The 22,326-nt window shown below is 37.0% G+C and overlaps 1 protein-coding gene across 4 annotated transcripts in view; it reads right to left on the bottom strand.

The window, feature by feature from the left end:
- CDCA2 (cell division cycle associated 2) overlaps positions 1 to 22,025 on the bottom strand; it is a 37,980-nt gene extending 15,955 nt beyond the window's left edge. Inside the window, exons 1-11 of one of the 4 annotated variants that reach the window (XM_039876141.1) lie at positions 21,878 to 22,025; positions 21,512 to 21,559; positions 20,968 to 21,031; positions 20,713 to 20,877; positions 19,363 to 19,517; positions 13,456 to 13,606; positions 12,041 to 12,237; positions 10,687 to 10,771; positions 5,868 to 6,067; positions 3,788 to 3,872; positions 3,090 to 3,334 (exon numbers count right to left, since the gene is read on the bottom strand). In XM_039876141.1, the coding sequence (XP_039732075.1) occupies positions 3,090 to 3,334; positions 3,788 to 3,872; positions 5,868 to 6,067; positions 10,687 to 10,771; positions 12,041 to 12,237; positions 13,456 to 13,606; positions 19,363 to 19,517; positions 20,713 to 20,877; positions 20,968 to 21,031; positions 21,512 to 21,517 (1,353 nt within the window). In that variant the 5' untranslated portion in view covers positions 21,518 to 21,559; positions 21,878 to 22,025. Of the gene's footprint in view, positions 1 to 3,089; positions 3,335 to 3,787; positions 3,873 to 5,867; positions 6,068 to 10,686; positions 10,772 to 12,040; positions 12,238 to 13,455; positions 13,607 to 19,362; positions 19,534 to 20,712; positions 20,878 to 20,967; positions 21,032 to 21,511; positions 21,635 to 21,877 lie in introns of those variants that run through there. The other 3 variants (XM_039876142.1, XM_039876140.1, XM_039876143.1) reach the window with 3 other exon arrangements.
- Positions 22,026 to 22,326: the final 301 nt, after the last annotated feature.

The raw sequence follows: 22,326 nt of genomic DNA, 5'->3' as shown, positions 1-22,326 counted from the left end.
AATGGCAATATAAATGCAGATGTCAAACCTTTTCTTTCCCATGTAATTGCCATTATGAAGGTAGCTGTTGATTTTTTACTGATAAATTTATCAGGGTAAAGAAAGTCTTTTTTTCACCAGTTTGCTCAAATGCTGGATATTGTCAAATGCTTTTTCTGCATCTACTGAGATGACCATATGTTGTCTTAGTCTGTTCATATGGTAAATTGCACAGATTGTTTTCCAAATATTAAACCATCTTGGCATCTCTAGGTTAAATCTTACTTGGTCATGATGTATTTTTTTATATGTTCATGAGGACAGTTTTCTTTTCTTACAATGTCTGTCTCATTGTTGAGATTAATGAATTGGGAAATAGTCCCACCTCCTCAATTTGTTTGGAAGACTGTACATAGAATTAGTATTATATCTTCCTTAAATGTTTGGTAGAATTCATTAGTAAAATCATCTGTATATGTAGTTTTCCTTATGGGAAGGTTTAACTAAATTTCTTTACTTGATATAGGGCTAATGGGGTAATCTAGTCTTCTTGAGTGAGATTTGGTAGTTTGTGTCTTTCAAGGAATAAGTCTAGTTTATCTAAGTTGGTGAATTTATTGGCATAAAGTTGTTCATAATATTCCATTATCCTTTTACTATATTAGCATGTACAGTTATGTCACCTCTCACATTCCTTATATTGGTAATTTGAGTAGTCTCCTTTTTTCCTGACTTGTCTGATTAGAAGTTTACTAACATTTTTTTAAATCGCAATCTTTTGATTTCAAAGATTTTTCTCCACTGTTTTTTTCTATTCATTTCTTCTTTTATCTTTATTTCCTTTCTTCTGCTTACTTTGCTTTAATTTGCTTTTCTTTTTCTAGTTTCTTAATGAGGAAGTTGAGATTAATTTGAGCTATCTCTTATTTTTCAATACAGGCTTTAAACTTTTGTAAATTTCCCTCTAGGCATGTTTACTTAAATTTCCCTTTAGCAGCGTCTCACACATTTTTTTCTTGTTGTAAAGTGGTTTACAGTTTACGGCTTACCTCTTTAACTTACACCACTTTGTGTACAGCCTAAGAACACCTCCCAGCTTTTATGCCATGTTATTTTCATTGCATTTTTTATTTACGTAGGTTACAAACCAAACAATACTGTTGTTACTCTTGCTTTGAACAATTATCTTTTATGGAGATTAATAATAATAAAAACAAGTCTATTATATTTGCTTGCATATTTAACATTTTTAGTGCTCTTCATTCCTTTGTTAGATGCAGATTTCCACCTGAAATCATTTTCCTTTTTACTAAAGGACTTCAACATTTCCTTTAATGCTAAACTGCTATAGTAATACGTTCTTCCAGCTTTCATATGTATGAGAAAGCCTTTAATTCACCTTTGTTCTGAAAGATAGTTTCACTGAATGTAGAATTCTAGGTTGATAGGATTTTTTCCCCCCTACAAGTACATCTTTAGAAGATGTGACCGCACTGTCTACTATTTGTTTTTCTTTATGCCGTGTATGTTTTCTCTGGGTCCTTTTAGGCCGTTTACCATTGATTTTAAGCAATGTGTTTGGGTATACTTTTCTCTTCATGTGTCTTGCATTGGAAATTTGTTGAACATTAGGATCTATGGATTAATAATTTTATCAAATTGAGTAATTTTTCAACCACTATTTTTCAAATATTTTTCCTGTTCCTCTGTTTCTCCACTCTTTTGGGGACTCTAATTACATGTATATTATGCCACCTAAAGTTGTCCCAGATCTCGGACTGTCTGCTCATTCTTGTTCAGTTGTTCTTTTTCTTTCTGTGTTTCATTAAGAATAATTTCTATTGCCACATTTTCAATTTCACTAATCTTGTTCAAGGCATCTTTTCCAACACATCTATTGATTTTTAACTGAATGTCAGACATTTTTAATTTAACACTGTTTGGTGCTAGTTTTGTTATTCTTGAGCTTTGTTATACAATGCAATTAAGTACTTTAATACAAGTTGGATCCTTTCAGGCTTGCTTTTAAGCTTTGTTAGGCTTTTAGCCTAATTCTGTTCCACTAATGAGGCAGTACTCTCCAGAGTACCCAACACCCCCTTTGAATTACAAGGTTTTTCTACCCAGGTTGGTGGGAAGACTCTTCCTGCCTCTGTGTGAGCTCTAGGAATTGATCCCTCTGCTCCATTTGGGTAGTTCTTTCTCCACCTTGGGAAGTTTACTCACGAAAACCTGTTAACTTGTATTCAGCTGAAGAGTGAGGCAGGCCCTGTTTTGGATATCCAGAGCACTCTGTGCAGCTCTCTTCTCTTTGGTACTTAGCCCTGTGAACTCCAGCCTCCTCTGCCTTCCCAGACCCCAACTGCATCTTCTTAACTCATGAAGACTGCCAGGCTCCACTGAGATAACCTGTCCCTGTGCTGTGGCCTGGAAATTCAGCCCGGGTAGTAAGTGGGGCTCTTGCAGGCTCACCTCATTTATTACCCCACTCAGCGATTACTGTCTTGTGCTGCCTGATGCTGAATGTCTGAGAACCACTGTTTCGTGTATTTTCTCCAGTTTATTAGTTGTTTCTTATGGGAGTATAAATTAGGTCCTTGTCAATCCATCCTGGCCCAAAGTAAAATACTCTTATTTCAAAGTATAATAGCAAGAGAATGAATGATGCCCCCAGTATAAAAATGGGTAAGGATTTAATAGGCAATTCTCAAGAGAAGAAATTCAAATGGTCTATAAACATGTGGAAAATGTTCAAACCTCACTAATAAACTAAAAATGTTTAAGTCATCTTTTTCTACTAAGCTATTTTAAATAAGTATGTTTAATACACAGGACTTACAAAGGTATGGTTAAAAATAAAATCATTTATACTGCAGCTGAGTCCAAACTGGTATACATACTTTGGTACATAGGTTCCATGAAATATGCTATGTATAAGGAGTCATGGAAGTATTTTTAATAGAAAACTGGTAATAACCTACCTAGGAAAATGCATTCATTTAAACCACGACACATCGTTTAGGCCATTTCATGATTTCAAAGCATAATTATTGCTCACATAATAGATGATTAAAATATAAACAAGTTTGTTCTAAATTTTTCACACTTACAAGATTCTCCCCCTTGTCATCAAAATTTGGCTGAGGTAATGGTTCAGAGACTGGAGACTGTTCAAATAGCAGGGGACTGGCGCTACTCAAATCCTTTTTGCGAACAGGTGTTTCTCCTTTACGTAGTGGAGTATTTGCTGGCAAAGATTCATCAAACACTTCAGGGCTTAGGTCCTCCCCAAAAGTAACTCTCTTCCTCTTCTTCATATTAATAAAGATTGGAACTTTATAATTTTCTTGACCTTCTAGAGATTATTAAACAGAAATATATTAAAAATTAAGCTAAATTTCTTATCTAAAAGACATGTTTATCATCTTTTAACATAATTAGATTCAGCTATCATTGGTATAAAAGTTCGTAGAGAAAAAAATTCAAAATGAAAGAGAGAAGCAGTATTTCCAATTAAGATATGGTAATAGATTTTAAAGTAAATTTTGCATGAGCATCTTAGAAGTTTACAAGATTGGAATATCAACGTCCTTTACAAGTTTCACCATTAAGCAAAAATCGATGAAATGGGCAGACCACTCTGAGACCCTCCAAAGAAATTCCATCCTTCCCAACTATTCTTCATTCCAATGCAATTTCAGAAGCATCAAGGCATTAGTAGATCACTGAAAATACCACATACTATATCAGATTTTTTATAACAAGACAATGATATCCCCAGGCTTCAAAATAAATATGAATTTCTAACCTGCTTTTTGTTCTCTGCAAAAGTTTGTAAGGTTTGAGATTAAGCTTGGATGAGTCCCATTATCGCAGAGGTTGTCACAGTGTTCCTAAATAAAATAAACTTCGGTGAATAATTTTACATATATAAACATGTACAGAGTCATTAAGAATGACAACTGAATCTTTTGCTGCCAAGGGTAAAAACTATGGTACTGCAAATTACCTTTTCTTTCATAATTGTTCTGGCTAAAACACCATGGCATTAGCCACAAAGAAGAGATGGGTCTCCTAGATATTACTTTAGTAAACAGTATTTTAGGCCAAAATTAAAGAACAGAAATTCATAATGTGGGTTAAGTCATTCCCTCATTTTTGATGTGGCAAATGAAGTATACTGTGACTAGCTAAAATGACAGTGTACTGTACATGGTGTCAGATGAGGTACACTACATAAATGGTCTGCGGTATAAGAATTGCACTAAAACAAGAAAAAAACAAAGAAGTAAATGGTATAATAGGATGTTTAGGAACTATAGCTTTTATAAGTGCAAAAATCTCTTATCTATGTTACTATATTCTTGAGTTAGAAATAAGGGAAGAGGGTAGTATTTGTCACTTTGCGCTTCTCCAAAAGATTACAGAATAGGCGAGTTGGTGAGGATGGGAACTCCTTAGAACAGGACAGGGCAAGCTTAACCACAGGGCCACTGGGGCGGAGCAGGACCAGGGCTGCGGGCTGGATGAGCATCACCTCCAACTCACCATCTGCTTGTCCAGTCTCGTTCTAACACCTGCCCAGCCACTGATCTCGACAGCTACTCTTTTCCTCCAGTACATCCATTCCAAGAGCAGCACCATCTCTAAGAAACAGTCCTGCCCCAAACGAATCTCCCCAATCAACTATCTCCTGAGTCAGTTTCATTCTCCTGACTAGGAAAATGCCCATTTTTAATATTTGTGAAATAAATGAACTTATAAAACAAAGTTCATGTTAACTTTTAGATTTATTTTTAATTAAAACAACCATGAAAGTTAACAAACAACTCCAACTGTAGACACCTCCAAACTTTGGGAAGCTTAGTAAAAAGATCATCAGTTGTAAAAGTCTTCATATGATCTCAGTGGCAGGACTCGATGTTTGCTATGTAATACTGTTACTAAGTCCTCTTGAGAAGATCAAACAAACAGAAGAGTTGAATGAGCAGTGCTGTATAAAGATCTAAATCAGCTCTTTAGAGCCAGAAAAATTATTAAAATATTTAAAATAACATTTGCACATATATCCGTGTAGATAGAAGGTAGTTTAGTTCATTTTAGCTTTAGAAACAGATTAGGCATAGTTGTATTTTAAAAGCTTATGGATTGAAAAAAAATTAGTTTTCATTTGCCAGGCAGTAGTGCTAAATTCACATTATTATCCCACTTAAGGCTTAAATTACCCTGTAGCTACTAATATTGTCCTTTATAGATAAGAAAACCAGGATTAAAAAAGGTTAACTCTTTTGCCCAGCTCTTAAACCTCAGGGTCAGGATTTGAAACTGGGCACTCTGACTCCAGAGCCCACCCTCTCACACTTTCATAGCACTTACAGCCCATCTTGGATTTTATTGGATTTTAACATCAGGTTGTTCTGGGTTTATTTGACAACCTCGAACCTAAACTTGTAGAAAACGGGGCTAATACTTTTCTTTATGTTCATAATACATGTCCGAAGGCCATCGAAAGTATTCAATAAATGCCAGCTAGTTCCCATAAATCTCTTCTGAGCTTAGAGAAAGATGTATTCCTGTAAAAGAGGTATCTGAGACCAAATATTTTGGGTGGAAATAACTAACGGACTCACACATTAAGAACTATGACACTCATAAAAACAGTCAACCTATATGAAATTCTACATGCTATATTATAATCTGAATTAACGACAATTAAAGAAGAAAAAGAAACTCTAGACAGTGCTGTAAGTGGGAAAAAAGGAGGGGAAAAAATAGGGTAAGACATTTCCTTTCAAACCAGCATGATATTTAACATTTCAGAGGTACTGCTTTGAACCAAAATGATCTTTTTATTCAATTTGCTTTAGGAAATGTACCTCTACACTTACCTGCAGGCTTTCCAGACACAGCTTGATGGAGGGTTTCTTCAGCACAGATCGAAGTGCTATGGCTGGTGTGTCCCTCTCGCACAGTGGGGTAACTGGCGACCTGAGCCCAGGAGCTGTGCCTGTGCTCACTGCTGGACAGTCGTCGGGTGAAACGGCATCAGCTGGTCCTCTGCCCTCTATGTGGTCAGCAACTTGCATTCCTTCAAATTAAACGCGTAAACATGGGAGGTAGAAGACATCTGAGTCAGTTTGTTCTACACCAAAAATGTTATGTATTTGCAAATGGAATGCACTATGAAGAAATTCAACCCTAATATATCCTGCTAAGGGAGTAGCATCTGGGATTTTATTTGCAAACAAAAAGAAGACAGACAAGTGGCACCGGTCACAGATTTCCATTCAAATCTAACTACTGAAAGTAACAGTAATGGGGAGTTTGGGCTGCCGTGGAAGTCTGAGCAGATGCCCATGAATCAGCTACTAACTGTTCATCTGCCTCTATTCATGACACCTATGACTTGTACAATAAAACTAACCTGAGACGAACAATGAATAACTGAGCAATTTTACTGCTGGAGTCAGAGGCATTTTCGTATGTAAGGGTGATCGGAGGGAGATTATCAAATCGGAAAATTAACATAACCATATGTGCCTCCTAAACAAGGCAAGGCTCTCCCCACAAATTTTCTCACAAAAGACTACTGCCTTATGATCAACATTTAACAAACGTATATTACGTACTGATGATGTGATAGGTGCTCTTGTAGAGAGATACAACGATGAACAAAACACGCAAAGCCCCCATACGTTCAGGGGACAGACAGACAATATGAAATAAAATAACTGGGAGGAGTGGAGAGGAGGAGGTAGCCATGCCCGTCAAATGACAGCACGAGGGATCCTGTGACAAACAGTTCTATATCTTGACTACAGTGTGGTCATGTGAGCCCACCTATGTGATAAAATTACAGGAAACTGAATATACACATAAGTGAGTGCGTGTAAAACTGGCAAAAAATGAAAAAAAACCTCAGTGGATTGTATCAGTGTCAATTTCCTGGATGTGACACTGTATTATAGCGATGCAAGATGTTGCTCCCGGAGGGGAGCTGGAGGACAGGTATACTGGATCTCTTTAGATTATTTCTTACAAATGCATATGAATCTACAGTCATCTCAAAATAAAGTTAAAGATATGTATATATAACAACATGTAGTAATATATGCCATTAAGGAAAATGATGTAGAGATACTGGGACACGGTCTGATAAGGTAGGAGGTGGGTGTTGCTGTTTTGGGGTGTTCAGCGACAGCTTCCTGAGCATGAGCAGGCGCACCTGAATAAAATGAGGAAGTGAGCCATGCACAGATCTAGGAAGAACACTATATGCACGAAGCCAAGTGCGAAGACCTTACATAGGAACGCACCTGGCATGTTACAGGCAGGCAAGGCCAGTGTGAAGAGGACAGACTGAAAAAGCTCGAGGAGAAGGCTAAGGACCCGGTCAGGTGAGGCCTAGTGGAAAGGGTACTGGATACTATTCTAAGTACATTGGGAAGACAATGAAAGGTTTTAAGAAAAAGAATGACAGCGTGACTTGCATTTTAAAAGGAGCACCCTGACCACCGTGTAGAAAAAAGACTGTAAGAAAAGAGTGGGGACAAGGGTAGAAAGAAGGAAAGCACTTAAAAGGACACACAAAATAAACCAGGCAAGAGGAGATGGTAGCCTGGACCCAGGTGATAGCAGTTGGGAGGGGCGATGTGGTGAAGGCCAGCAGCGTTTATTAACGGGACTGTAAGTTGAACTGAAAAAAGGGAGGTGTCAAGATAACTCCAAGGTTTTTGGCACAAGCAGCTGGGAGAGTGGTAGTGTCGCTTACTGAGATGAAGAAAATAGAGATGAGCAGACCGGGGAAGAAAAAATTATTAAGACCTGTTTGAGTATGTTATGTCTGAGAATTTATTAGTCATCCGTGTGGAGATGAGTAAAGGCAGGTGGGCACTTCAGTTTAGAGTTTTGGGAAGAGGTCAAGGCCGGATATTTAAATTTGAAGTCAACAGCACATAGATGGTGAGAATCGCCTAGGGAGTTAGTATAGAAGGAAAAAAGTCCAAGCATTGGACCCGGAGCATTCAAACATCCAAATGTCAGGATGGAAGAGGAGGAACAAGGAAAATACACAGAAGAAATGGTCAGTGAAATCGGAGAAAACAAGAGAGAATTATGTCCTGATGTCCAGTGAAGGAACCATTGTTCACAGGAGAGCGTGGTCAGCTCTATCTGTAAAGCTTCTGAGACCTCTGGGAGAGGAATATACTGAGAATGACAATGGGATGGCAAGGAGGGGACTGTTGGTTACGAAGTCCTATCTGGAGTTGGATCAAGAAAGAATGGGAGGCAAGGAGGCTGCCCGTAAAGGGAGTTTTGGTACAGAAGAAAGAAATGGAATTCTGGCTGGAAAGAAATCCTGGGACAAGGGCAAGTCTAAGATGGGAGATATTATAGCTCATTGAATGTTAATGGGGAAAATGAACAATTCAGAAAAGAGGGGACACCTCAAACAAAAGGTCCTTGTAAAGGGAAAGACCACACTGAAGGGGCTGACCTTAGATAGGCGCCCTGAGGATCCACCGTGACAGGAGGGGAAGGTGGAACGCACATGCACAGAGGCAGGGGGGTTAGTGGCGAGAGGACCAGGACATTTGCTTCTGACATCTTTCATTTTCTTCGTGATAGAAACAGCAAGGTTCTGCAAGTGGCACCAGAGGACATTCTATCGACATCCATGAGTAGGGTTGCCAGATCTTGCAAAGTAAATATGCAGCAGACCTAGTTAAACTATAATTATATCTCAATACTTACGTACATGCACATTGATATAAAAGAAAAACAATCCATGGGACATATATATACTAAAGAATTATTTGTTTATAATAACAAATTTGTTGTTTATAAGGAGGGTTGGAAGCTTGATGGAAAAGAGGTGTGAGAAAGAAAACTGATTAAGGAATGGAGGCAAGTATCCTGCCAAGCAGTGGTGAGGGCCCATGTGAGGTGAAAAACTTGGTGAGGATATCGACATACAAAACATTAAGCACAGATGTATCTGGGGCAGGAACAGAGAAGGGAGAGAGATTCACCAGGCTGGGTTTCTGGTTAGATAGGTAAAACGGACGAGGTGGACGGGGCAAGGGAGATAACAGAAGTATCGTGTGGGCTCTCTACACGCAAACTTGCCCTTAACTAAGTGTATTCTAACCCACTTTACAAGATCTTTTCACTCTTCTTAAAGCTGCACTGTCTGAAATATAATAACCCCTGGGGTGCCACCATATAACCAGTTTAAAACACTGGAATTGGCACTTTAATCAAGGCTTCATCACCTATGGTGGATTTGTCTTTCCATTTTATACATTGTTTCTGTTTAGGGCTAGCGAGGTGTTAAAATGGGATATGCTAGCTCTTGTGATGTTCCCATTTAAGGCAGATTGTACAGGGAGGTGTTTGGTACGGTGACAGTTTCTTAATGATCACATTTCACTCATTCTGTAACTACTGTCAAAGAAAATGTCACTCCTAAGATAAAGTCCATGAAAATAAAGAAAGAAGACTGGTAAGAAACGCTAAAGGTAAAAGCATCTTATTTCACCTAGGTAACAAACTCAGAACCCAGCTCTATGCATTATCCATCCATTGTATGAATGAAATTAAGACGTCAGAGAAGATATGCTCTATATAAAATGCTAAAAAAGGTTCTTTTTCAGGTTGGAGAAATGATACCAGAGGGAAATTTAGATCTTCTGGAAGAAATGAAGAGCATCAGAAATGGTATCTATCTGGGTAACTATAAAAACTATGTCCCCTCAAATACACATATTGTTTAAAGCAAAAAAAAAAAAAAAAGTACCTCGTGCAGTTTAAAATTAATATAAATGTGATATAGATAACATCCATACTAGAAAGGACCTGAGTGAGTGGATAAAAAAATAGATCTCTGTAGTTTGTAGAGCTTCTATGTTTTACATGAAGTTATATAATATTAAATAACTATGCTGTGAAAAGTTAAGGACATATGTCACAATTCTTAGAGTAACCATTAAAAAAATGCAATGATATATAATTTAAAAAGTAATGGAAAAGATTTTTAAAAAAATTTTTTTTCAAATAAACCCAAAAAAGACAAGAAGAAGGAAACACAGGGGAAAAAAAAGAGAACAGAAAACATGATAAAATGGTAGATTTATATCAGATCATATCAATAATGACTTGAAAGGTTAATGAGTCAAATACTCCAATTAGAAGGCAGAGAATCTCAGATGGATTAAAAAAAGACCCAATTATAAGTCTACAAGAGTTTTTCTTTAACAATAAACACAGGTAGGTTGAAAGTAAACCTAATACCTTACTTGTGACTTTCAATCAATACAACATACTGATTTCGGGGAAAGCTAAGTTTTGAATGTTGGTGCCTTTTCACACACTTAAAAAACAAACAAACAAACAAAAAATCAAGTGTAGTGTCTTCTCTAGCAAAATAACTTGTTCATATGTTCAGAGATCCTATTCTTTAAAATACATTCTATGAGTTTGAAAATATTTCACTGATTCTTATTGATAGCAGTGCAAAGACAATGTCTCCTCTCATATAACAAGAATTCTGAAACATTTCTACAAGATCATGAGCTTCCAAAACATAAGGAACTGTTCAAGTGTTCCCAAATTTTAGCATATAGGTACACCAACCATAAACTTCTACCGAACAAATGTTTCAATGGGTGAAATGCCACATGAACTAAGGAAAAATTGAATACATACCACTTGAAGCCTCTGTGAGCTCTGAAAGTGGAACAGACTCTTCAACTAAATATCCAGACTGCTTTAAATCAGATTCAGAAGATTCCTTGGGGAAAAAAAATTTGGAGTAAAGAAGTATTAAATCTTATTACTTATAGGATTACTGATATCTTTATAAAGATTTTAGTAAGCTTTACGGATGTCTGGAAATCTAATGTTAAAAAAATCAATTAATCAATTGATCAATTAAGCAATCACCTTCATTATCTAGTTGGCACAAAAGTACATGGGAATGTAACTAAAAACAGAATATTCATTCTAACTGCATCCATCCTAAACATCCTACAAATTTTCAGTTCCCTAGGAAAAGTTTATTGCACACATTTTGTTGCCTTGTTTGATGGCTAGAAACTATGTTAACTGCATTCACTAAAGAGGAAATGCTCAAAATAACAGAACATATATCATTACTAGTCAAACAACAAAAGATATCAAGAGCTAGGACAGGAAAACCATTCGTGGCTAGAACAGAAAACTCACCAATGGGCCCTGAAGAATCTTTAATGAATATCAAACATTTATACCAGTTCAAATAAGATTATTAAGACTACTGAATCCATGACAGAGAAGATGAAAAAAAAAAAAGTTTCAACTCTAATGGCCTTAGGTGTCTTCTCACTAAAGAAATGGGGACCTGCTCCGTCAAACCAAAACTAACAATATAAAGCAAGAAGAGCCGGTCATGCAGGAACCAGCTTCGTTTACAATTGAGTGAAGGTCAAGGCTTTCATTAGTATTATTTAATTCATTTTGGTCTTTTGATAATCTTGACAGGCTTTAGAGTTACCAGCAACAAATATTCCTAGTTACCTGGAAGAAGTGAGCAGAGCAAAGGAGCAATTGGTAAATAGCACCCTGCTTTCTAGCCAGGATTAAACCAGCTGGGGTGGCAAGGCAGAAGTGCGAAGCCTGAGGAGTACAGCTGTATACAATCTTCATCTGACTTACCAGTTATGTGTAAATAACACACTCATGTATCTGCCTCCTTCAGCAGACAGAAAGCTGCTCAAATCAGGACTGTGACTTTCTATTTTACCATCAGCATCTGGAGCAATATCTCACAAACAGACCATAGAGCTTACTCTTTTCATAAAATCTTTTTCATGATCAAAAGCAACATATTAATCAAAACTGTCTAATAACCAATATGCCAACCAACAAAAATTAATAAGTTGGAAACACACATACACAATTTAAAATCCAGCTACAATATAGCAATATGAGGTACTATAACTAAAAAAAGGATCTTGACAGTCTTAAAACTGCCTCACCAGGAAACCTAAGCATTTTCTTATGTTTCTAGTAAGTGAATTACCTCACAAAGATCTGCAAGAGAAGGAGCAACAGCACATGTTCTGCCTGTATTGGGAAGAGCATCAATATTGACTATCTGGAGATCAATTGCATTAGCTGGATTTTCATCAGAGTTGCTCCGTGAAGTCGTTCCCTGATGTTTGGATAACTGTGCAGGGAACTCAGACTGCTGACATTCACCAAGACTTTCATTTTTGCCTATACACACAAAACAAAGTAATAAATATTTTCTTCCTCAATATCATCTTATGATTTTGTACATCATCGTAATTTTAGTAAAATTTAACACTTGAGTCTAAATACTTCAGCAATATAAAGAAAAACATAGTATATTTTTTAATTCAAAAAAAAGAAATCTAATGGAAAAGCAAGAGGACATGAAAACTAAAAAGATAATACAAATTAGAATTTCTTTCAGACTTAAAAATGTACAGATAAACATTTGTATCAGTGATATAGTTAGTATCTCATTCTATTTTTAAATTTCCATTGAAACTTATTCTTATGAATATTTTAAAGGATATGGTTATGTTCTAAAATTGGTTCTGCTTTGATCGTGTATGATTTTATGAAAAATACAGCCACGAGGTGCCCCAGTTATTCTTAGCAATCAAAAAGAATTTTAGTGTCTACAGAATTATAATAATCATGTCATTAAAATATTTTAAAACCCAAGTAAAAATTGAATAGGTAAGTTACAAACTACAAATGCAAATGAGTGCAATAGTAAGGTAGGTGAATTAGACTTGTCTTGAGCAGCAGTGTACTTCACACAAGGAAGTGTTGAAATGTGCTTGATTCAAGACGCCAAAATAAAATCATTTCGAACCTTGCTTAGGGTGCAAAGCACCAGAGGTATGATTATGATGATTACGGTAGGCCAAGATTTATCTAATTCTGATGTTTGAAATGCTTTATGATTGGAAAATCGAAGGTGACAGAAAAAAAATAACCAAATGAATTAGTAATCTAAAAGTTATGGCAAAGAATATGGCAGGCTACTAAGATGTCAGATTAGATATATTTACTTATATTGGGGTGGGTGTTTGGTATTCATATAAATGCTTGCCAAACTTAACAACGATCTTCTAAAAATCGAGGTTTGTACACTTAAATTTGCCACATGGCCTATCTAAAGATGAAATTAGCTAATCGGCTCTGATATTTTTACAGTTAACTGTGGCCATGTGGAAATGGCTTAGGAATGCTTGATATTGTTGTTTTTTTTTTTCCCCAAGAGAAACCAGAAATCCAGGTTTTTGTGTAAAATGTCCCAAATTTTAAACGCTAGGCTCCACTTAAAAATACAATTCTGCTCAGAAAGGCTGCTTTTGCACTGTGGAACTAAGTCTTTTTTATATCTCGGAGCCTTGTCTGAATAGATTCAGAAGTCCAGATTGAATTCTTTCTACTCACTCAAGCCTGTTGTCTCCAACTTCTCTGCTGCCTCTGAGAATCCAGGACGGCCAGTCATTTTCTCCTCTTCGTTTAGGGAGTGAAAAGCCAACTGGAAGGCAGACATTCTTTCTTTTAAAGAATTAACATTTCGATACAATACACGACTGCCCTGTTAAAAGACAGAAACATAGATGGCAGTATAAATCAAATCAAAGTTTCTGTATTCTAGGCCTATAACCATTGAATCCAAAACTAAATAAACAAAGGCTTCTAGAAGACCAGAGGTAATAAATTAGTATAGCAGAGCCTCTTCTCCCTGAGATCATATATTTTCAGTTTGAATATCTGGTGTGCTGCCATCATCTTAAGTCTCCCTCTGCTCCTCCCCCGGTTTTTAGCAAAACCTGAGCAAACAGGAATAGTTTTGTGGTATGTACACACGTGTATGGGTTGCTCAATACTCATAGCAATTAGTCCACGGAGGAGACGAGTGAAGTCTGGACCTTTAAAAAGGCACCGAGACAAACACATAACCAATTATTTGGGGCCTAAAAACTCTTAAAAGGATTCTTTCTGAGGGGTTTAGGGGCTCTCTTTCATAACTTAGAGTTCACAACCTGAGACAGCCTCAGTGAATCAAATGTGAAAGTTCTGCTAAAAATATACACTGAAAATTATCTGCATGATGCCTTTGGTACATGTAAGTCTCAAGGTACCTAGTAAAACCCAAACTAGTCTCATTTCATCCCCATCCATACATACCCTCTCCCTAGGAGGCAAGAACAAGTCACGGACATTCCCTAGTGGCTCAGACATCCACTCTCACATTTACCGTCTTCTCTTTAGCTCTCTCCAGCTAAATTTTCCCCATTTTATGGGATCCTACAACCTTAAGAGCTGAAAGCCAGCCATTCACTTAAAATACAAAGCTAAACAGTTAGAAGATCTAAGCACAGGAGCTCTCTACAAACTCTGCTAAAAGGGTTTCAGCAAAAGATTCACAAAATGAAACTGATACAAGCGGGGATGGAAGCGCCAGAATTATAGAAATAATATACAATTCAAGAGTTCTGTTTACCCATAAAAAAAGAAAATTAGTGATTAAGTTCTCTATCTGGGATCTTTATTCCCCTTCATTATTTAGACTAACATATTTCCAGTGATTTCTACCTTGCAATTAACAAAATTACACCAACAAGCAAAAGTTAAAGCAAAAAATTACCTCCCTTTAAGATACTGAATGGGGGAAAATCAGTTAAAATCTTGAAGCCATGCTTGATGGTGAATCTGCTTACACACAATCTATTCCCAGTTAAATACATTCATAAAGCTAAGCAAAGTCTGTTACATAATAACAGAACATTTTAAATTCAAATATGGTTGATGATGTAAACCTTTATGACATAAACAACACATAACATTCATTACAAGCTGGCGATCAACTCTTATCCACATGAAATATGGAGAAAGAAAAGGGTTATCCCAAAGTCATACGATTCGTCTGTACTAATAGAAAATGACTCAAAAGGAACATAAGATAATTGCAGAAGCAAGATCAGCTCAGAATAACATACATGGTCGTAATAACGTAAGCATGTGAATACTGATGTAACCAATCTATTGAGAAGTTGTACACATAGGTATTTCTTATTGAATGATATTAGGTATGAGAAAGAAGTAGGCTAGTTTTCCCTATTAGGTATGCTCATGGTTTGGAAAAATATTACTAAAATGTCCATACTAACCAAAGCAATCTATAGATTCAACGCAATCTCTACCAAAATTCCAATGGCTTTTACTACAGAAATAGAACAATACTAAAATTTATATGCAACTACAAAAGATCCCAAATAGCCAAAGTAATCCTGAGAAAGAACAAAGCCAGAGGCATCACACTCCTCAATTCTGAACTATATTATAAGGCTACATTAATCAAAACAGTATGGTAATGGCATAAAAACAGGCACAAAGATGAAGAAACAAGAATAGAGAGCCCAGAAATAAACCCATATATACATGGTCAATCAATTTATGACAACAGAGCCAAGAACTTATAAAGGAGAAAGGACAGTCTCTTCAATAAATGGTGTTGGGAAAACTGGACAGCCACATACAAAAGAATGGAATTAGACCACTACCTTCCACCACACACAAAAATTAACTCAAAATGGATTAAAGACTTGAACCTTAACACATGAACTCAAGAAGCCAGAAGAAAATATAGGTGGTAAGCTCCTTGACAATAGTCTTGGTTGACCTTTTTGATTTGATACCAAAGCAAAGGTAATAAAAGCAAAAATAAACAAATGGGACTACATCATACTAAAAGGCTTCCACACAGCAAAGAAAACCGACAACGCATGTAAAGGCAACCTACCAAATGGGAGAAAATATTTGTGAATATTATATCTGGTAAGGGGTTAATATCCAAACTATATAAAGAACTCATACAACTCAATTGTAAAAGAAAACCAAACAATACAACTAAAAAAAAGGCAGAAGACCTCAATAGACATTTTTCCAAGAAGACAAACAGATAGCCAACCGATACATGAAAAGGTGTTCAACATCACTAATTGTCAGGGAAATGCAAATCAAAACCACGATGAGATATCGCCTCACCCCTGTAAGACTGTCTATTATCAAAAAGACAACAAATAACAAGTGTTGGTGAGGGTGTGGAGAACAGGGAACCATCATGCACTGTTGGTGGGATGGCAAATTGGTGCAGCCACCATGGAAACACTATGGAGTTCCCTCAAAAATTTAAAAATAGAACCACTATATGACCCAGCAATTCCACTTTTAGGTATCTAACCAAAGAAAACAAAAACACTAATTTGAAAAGATGTATACCCGATATTCATTACAGCATTACTTACAATAGCCACGATATGGAAGCAACCTACACACACGCACACACTCAAGGTGGAATATTAGAAAAGAATAAAACCTTGCCATTTGGGACAACATGGATTGACTTAGAGATTATTATGTTAAGTGAAATAAGAGGAGAACAAACGTTGTTATAGTTTCACTTATATGTGGAATCTAAAAAACAAAGCAAACGAAGAAACAAAATAAAACAAAAACAAACTCATAGAGATCAAACTGATGGTTGCCAAAAGGCAAAAGGATTAGGAGAAGGGGGCTGGAGGTATGGCAAAAAAGGTGAAGGAGAGGTAAGAGGTCCAAATTTCTAGTTATAAATTAAATACGTCACAGAGATGTAATGTACAGAATAGGGGAAATAATAATACTGTAATAACTTCATATGGTGTCAGACACTAGACACTGTGCTGATCACTCTGTTAAGTAACTAGGTTATAAACTTGAAAGTAATATAATATTGTATTTTAACAATATTTTAATATTTTTTGAAAAAGCAGACCCCATAAAGAATAGGGAATCTAAATGTGTTGATTGAATAAATAGGATTCTTCAGCTCTGTAAGCTAAAATACAATGGAGATTTCGATACTAAGACATTCCATAATTCAAATGTGCTGGTACAATAAACTTCAACAGATACACAGAAGCTCCAGAAAAATGAGGCAGTAAACCAAGAAACGAGAAAGATAAGAGATCAAGGAAATAGAAACCAAATCGATGAGGAAAAGAGAATTATCGAGGATGGTGAAAGGGTGCCACAAAATGACAGCTATCCAACAAATGTAGTGGCAATCTAGCCAACAGGAGGAAGAAGACGAAGGACACCAAGAAAAAAGAATCGATAGAGACTCTTGAGGTTTAAAACTCTGTCAAAGTTTGGGGATGAGATTATATGATAAAATAAAAGGCTAAACCAAAAAAAGTATTTAATCATTATAGGAAAAACAAAAGTGTATAAGAAAGGAAATATGACCATGACATACTATTCAGCAGTTTTTAAAAACTATCTACAAGGTTAAATATGCATGCTAAACTTAAACAAAAATTGTAATTGATTATATTAAAAAGAATAGGAAAAAGGAAAGTGTTGGGATAGCCATGACTAGGAGATATGAGAGCAAAATCCTCATTTTTCACAGAAATAACAATGATAGTAAATCTAAAACATACTATATTCTAGGCACACTTGTAAGTACTTCATATCTATTAATTTATTCATCCTCATGAAACCCTTGCTATTTTTATCACCCCCAATTGATACATGAGGAAACTGAGACTAAGTTGCTAAAAGTCACAATTAAATAATAAAGTCAAGAATCATATCTGAGCAATACAGCTCGTCAATCCATTCTTGTATCTATTATAACAGCAGTTCTCAGAATTTTTTATACTCTTAAAAACCGAGAACACCAAAGACTCTTAGTTCATTTTGGTTGTATCTATCAAGAGTATTTTAATAGCCTTTTCAGACTGTGGATATTCTTCAATGCAACACAAAACTCAACAAACATTTCTTAAAGGTGAGGTTGCAATGTCAAATACGAAATCTTATCAATGAACCTTTCTTATGTTAAAATTCATGAATCTACCTTGCAATTTGAGGGTTTATTTTACATGCACTGGTTATATGAAAAATATGAGTTCACTCAGTTATGCACATCTTCCAAACATTGATACATTTTATTATGCAATATCAAAACATCACATTCATTAATACTCCCACTTATATATCAGGAATGTTCAGCTACTTGGAAGTTATAGAGTTCATGGTGGTGAATACAAGTTTTCCAAAATTCTAGCTTTCACCTGAAAATTCTAATTTCTTCATTGGTAAGAAATATTTCATTTTTTCCTACCTGGCAGGTTCATTTTTGAGAAAATGTCAGCCATTTCGCAAGTCTGACTAACCATGATGTCTGTCATTCTTTCATGTAAAAATAATGTTCCATAAAAACGTGGCTAGTTCAGCTCACAGCTCAATCACACAAATGATTTTTCTTGTAACATCCACTGCGATTCCGTATGTACTTTAGAAGCACCTAATGCATACGGTCCATTTCAGCACATGTCATACTCAAGGGTTGAGAATTAGTACAATTTACAATTTTTATTGCCCCATCGAGGACGTTAAGTGAAACTGGCATTATCATTATTTCCTGTGAATGCTTAGCGATGATGAATAAAATGACAGCATCCAGTTTCATCCACCATTGCTTTTGCACCATGAATGCAAGATCAATGCAGTTAAAAAAAAAAAAAAGGTAAATGACATCTTGATGCTATCACAAAGAATAGTTTTGACCTCATGGACCTCTCGAATGCAACTCAGGGATCCCCACGGATCTGCAGATAGCCTTTGAGAACCACTGCATTGCACTATACAGCCTCAAGCATACAGAGTGTCTAAAACGGAAAAATGAAGTGGCAATGTAAGTACATTTTAAAATAGGAACAGTCGAAAGCAGATATCCTTCAAAAAGGATAAGCTGGGACTGTATCTTTCATAGCAAACCTTGTACTACTATTTGAGTTTTTAGAAGCAAGTATTATTGTAATAAAAAATCTGCAAAACTATCTAAATACTTCCCCATCAGCAGACAAATAATTTGCTTCCTCTCGCAAGGTTATCCCAAATACATTTGTTCTGGGGGAACTCTTGCCGTTATGTGCTAACATATAGTCGTCATAAAAAATTAGACACTTAAGAGATATTAAAAGAAAAAAGGTTGGAAAACACTGCCTCATCTCATTATAAGAAACAAATATTAACTTAAAAGAAAATTGCAAAATAAAATAGGAATCTCCTTTAGAAAGCTGTTTCTATCCAGGATTTCATAACTCTTGACATATCCATGCTTAACATCACTGTTTATGCTAACTGCACACTCTTTGTAAGACACAAGAGGAAATAACGTCTCTCCAGATCCAAAACAGATGAGATGCACTGGCAGGTATAAACACTGATTAAAGTATTATAACACAGTGAAACATTCTCCCTAGAAGAATTCATGACAGAAGTTAGAGAAAATCATACCAGAAAAGCAGAATTCTGTGTCAAAGGAGACTTCTCTACATTCTTCAAATTCTGTCGTTGGGCAATGAAACGAATAAGACTGTTTGTTTCAGGAGAGCCCCGAAGACCAACTGTAGAGCGTCGTCTGGACTTTTTAAGGTAGGATGATAACTTTCCTATAATGAAAACTCTCTTTTAAATTGGAACAAAATAAGGCAATCATTAGTAATCATGTCCTGAATATCTGTGATGTACCAGCCTGAGAAGGAACATGATAAACACGTGGTACAGATATCTAAATAGAGAATTATAGGCAAAATTGTTCATACATGATCAGTTGGATTGGAATCTTTGTTCTGTCAATTGATTTATTCCATATTCCTGGAACAGTACCTGGTGCACAGAAGGTATTAAATATAGTTGCGTGGAATGAATGCATAAACACGCTTGTATTAATAGTTCTCATTTTTGTTTTATATTTTCTGCACACAGAGGTGGGTAATGGCTTGCTTTGGACTAAGAACTTCTCTTTTTCTGAATTAGCCAGCCTTATCTCCACGGACATAAAGGAAAGATCTCAACCTAGACACATGTACTCTCATGTTCTCAATTTTTCAAGAGTTGTTTCTCTTAGATACCTATCTACCTTTGGCATACTACTCTGAATTCTAGCCGTATGACTAAGCATGCAAAATAGATCTAGATTTGTAAAGGTCTAAGAATGATGTTCTTGAGAAGGGAATGTAGAATGGCGGCATGCCACCTTGGTCCTGTCTTAATCATGAATTACTTAGCCGAGTACCCTTTGATTTTCATGTTCCCCATTACCTCCATTTCTAAATGCTATTCTCAAATCTAATTCCTCTTATATTTCTTCTCCAGTTGTCAGACCTTACAAGTGTACTTCATTTCTACTCCATGAAAGAGATTAGCACAAGCCAATTTTCTGTTTGTGATTTGAAAGAGACACACCCCAACCCTTTAATGTACTACTTTCTTAACTACTCTTCAACTCTCTCTCTCATTGCCATATGTGACCATAAAATGTTTTATTATTTATAGTCCACACATTTCTGTATCCCACAGGTCAGGTCAAAAAGTGATTTACATACATATTCTTTTCCAGTTTGGAGACAAAGCACAACTCAGACTTAGGAACATTATTAGGCTAGGCGTTCTGGGACCATGGTCTCCTGCTATGCTAGATGAACAGTGCGTGTTCACATAAGTCTCCCTGATCAAGTAAGTTTGCACAGTCAATTAATTTAGGTATGTAGAGTAAAAAGAAAGACTGGGTAGATGAACGAAATTGAGCTATATTAAAGTTATTTTTAAATTTTAAGTGTACTGCAATAGAAAGATTTTTCTTACCTGAAGAGTTCTTTACAGAGCTTTCAGTTTTCGTTCTCAACTGCTCTGCAGTTACTGTGGAAAAGTTCGAAGGCAATTTAAAAGTATCTGGTGTGCAAGGATTAGGAGTCGCTTCAGCTACATGATTCTGAGGAGTTTCATTGCCCAAAATGAAAGTGGCATTTTCTGAAAGATATGTTGGGGGCGCTGAGCATCATTATCAAGCCAAATACCTAAACCTTAAATTTCACAAGGGGACAACAGACCACTACAAACCAGCATTTTTAACAGCAGATTCCTTGGTTTCAGGGGGCTCGCTGTCTTTTGAATTGGTATCCATCTAAAAAAGAGAGAAGAGAGAGAAAAAAATAAAAGGAACCCCATCTCTAAGATTGTGATTCTATCAAGATCCTCATTCAAGACTAAATTCTAATACAGTCCATACTGGTATGAAAATAGATGTCGAGTGCACTTTTGGAGCCCAAATTGGAGAAAAATGGAGTAAATTGCTGTTCCAGATGAAACAAAGCATACCCTATACTCTATGCCACGGCTTTTCAACCTTAGCAAACATCTGAATCATCTGAGTGCCCTTGTGGATTTCCAGAAATTCTAATTCAGATCTGGCTAGGTCCCAGTAATCTGTATTTTTTCAAATTTATTTTAATTAGTTTCAAGTATATAGTACATTGGTTAGACATCTATATAGTTCATAAAATGATTCCCGCAGTTGCTCCCTCTCTCCCCTGGCCCTCCACCTAGCCAACATATTAATGCTAATTGCATTCCCCATCCCCGTGACCATCTATCCACTACTAACCTGCATTTTAAAAATCACATGGGTGATCCAGCTCAGGCCGTAGAACCACTGTCTCCATGGGGCAGCATAAATAGAACACACTTCAGAAAAACACGCCTAAGAAACAGCTCTACTGGACCACACCTAAAATCCAAACCAGGACACTTTCCCTCTCACTCCCGCCACTTGGCTTCTTCCGTCCCGCTCCGGTTTATTTTGAACGCCCCGCCGCACATGAGTGCCCTGGTTGTCCTCCCTTCTAGACCTCGGCTCTTTGGTCCTGAAAGGAATGCCCGAGAAAGTAACCGCTGGCTGCCGAGCCAGCCGCCGGGGTACTGCCTTGTCCCCGGCTGCCGACACCACCAACGCGCAGCCCACGGTACCTACACTTGGTCTCAGCACCACCGCCGCCCGCCGCTGGATTCAAATCTCCAGCCCCGCCTCCTTGGAGTTCCGGCGTTACTCTACGAATGTCTACGCCGCCACCGTCGGCACGTGTCCGCGCGCACCCCGAACCCTCCCAGGCATCTTCTTCGGGGTCCCAGGAACAGGAGTGGTTTCGTGGGCTCTGAGAGAAGCCACCGCTAGCTGCAAGTGACAAAAGGACCAGAGAGACCAGCTGCTAATCTGCGTCCGCGGGGACTACTTTCCGTGAAAAGTCTCGCGAAGAACCCTTGGTTGGACCTTTGAAACAGATCCTGTCTTTTGATTGGATGCTGCAAACTTCGAAAAGAAGCAGTGGACCAATCCTGACAAAACGACGAGCTAGCTCTAACCCAATCAGCCTGCCCTGACTGTAGCTGTTTCCTCTTTGGGTTCAGCTGTGGAAGAGGTTG

This window comes from Pteropus medius, unplaced genomic scaffold (genome assembly GCF_902729225.1).
Source record: "Pteropus medius unplaced genomic scaffold, Ma_sr-lr_union100, whole genome shotgun sequence".
Lineage (NCBI taxonomy): Eukaryota > Metazoa > Chordata > Mammalia > Chiroptera > Pteropodidae > Pteropus > Pteropus medius.
This window is presented reverse-complemented; position numbering and strand designations above follow the sequence as displayed.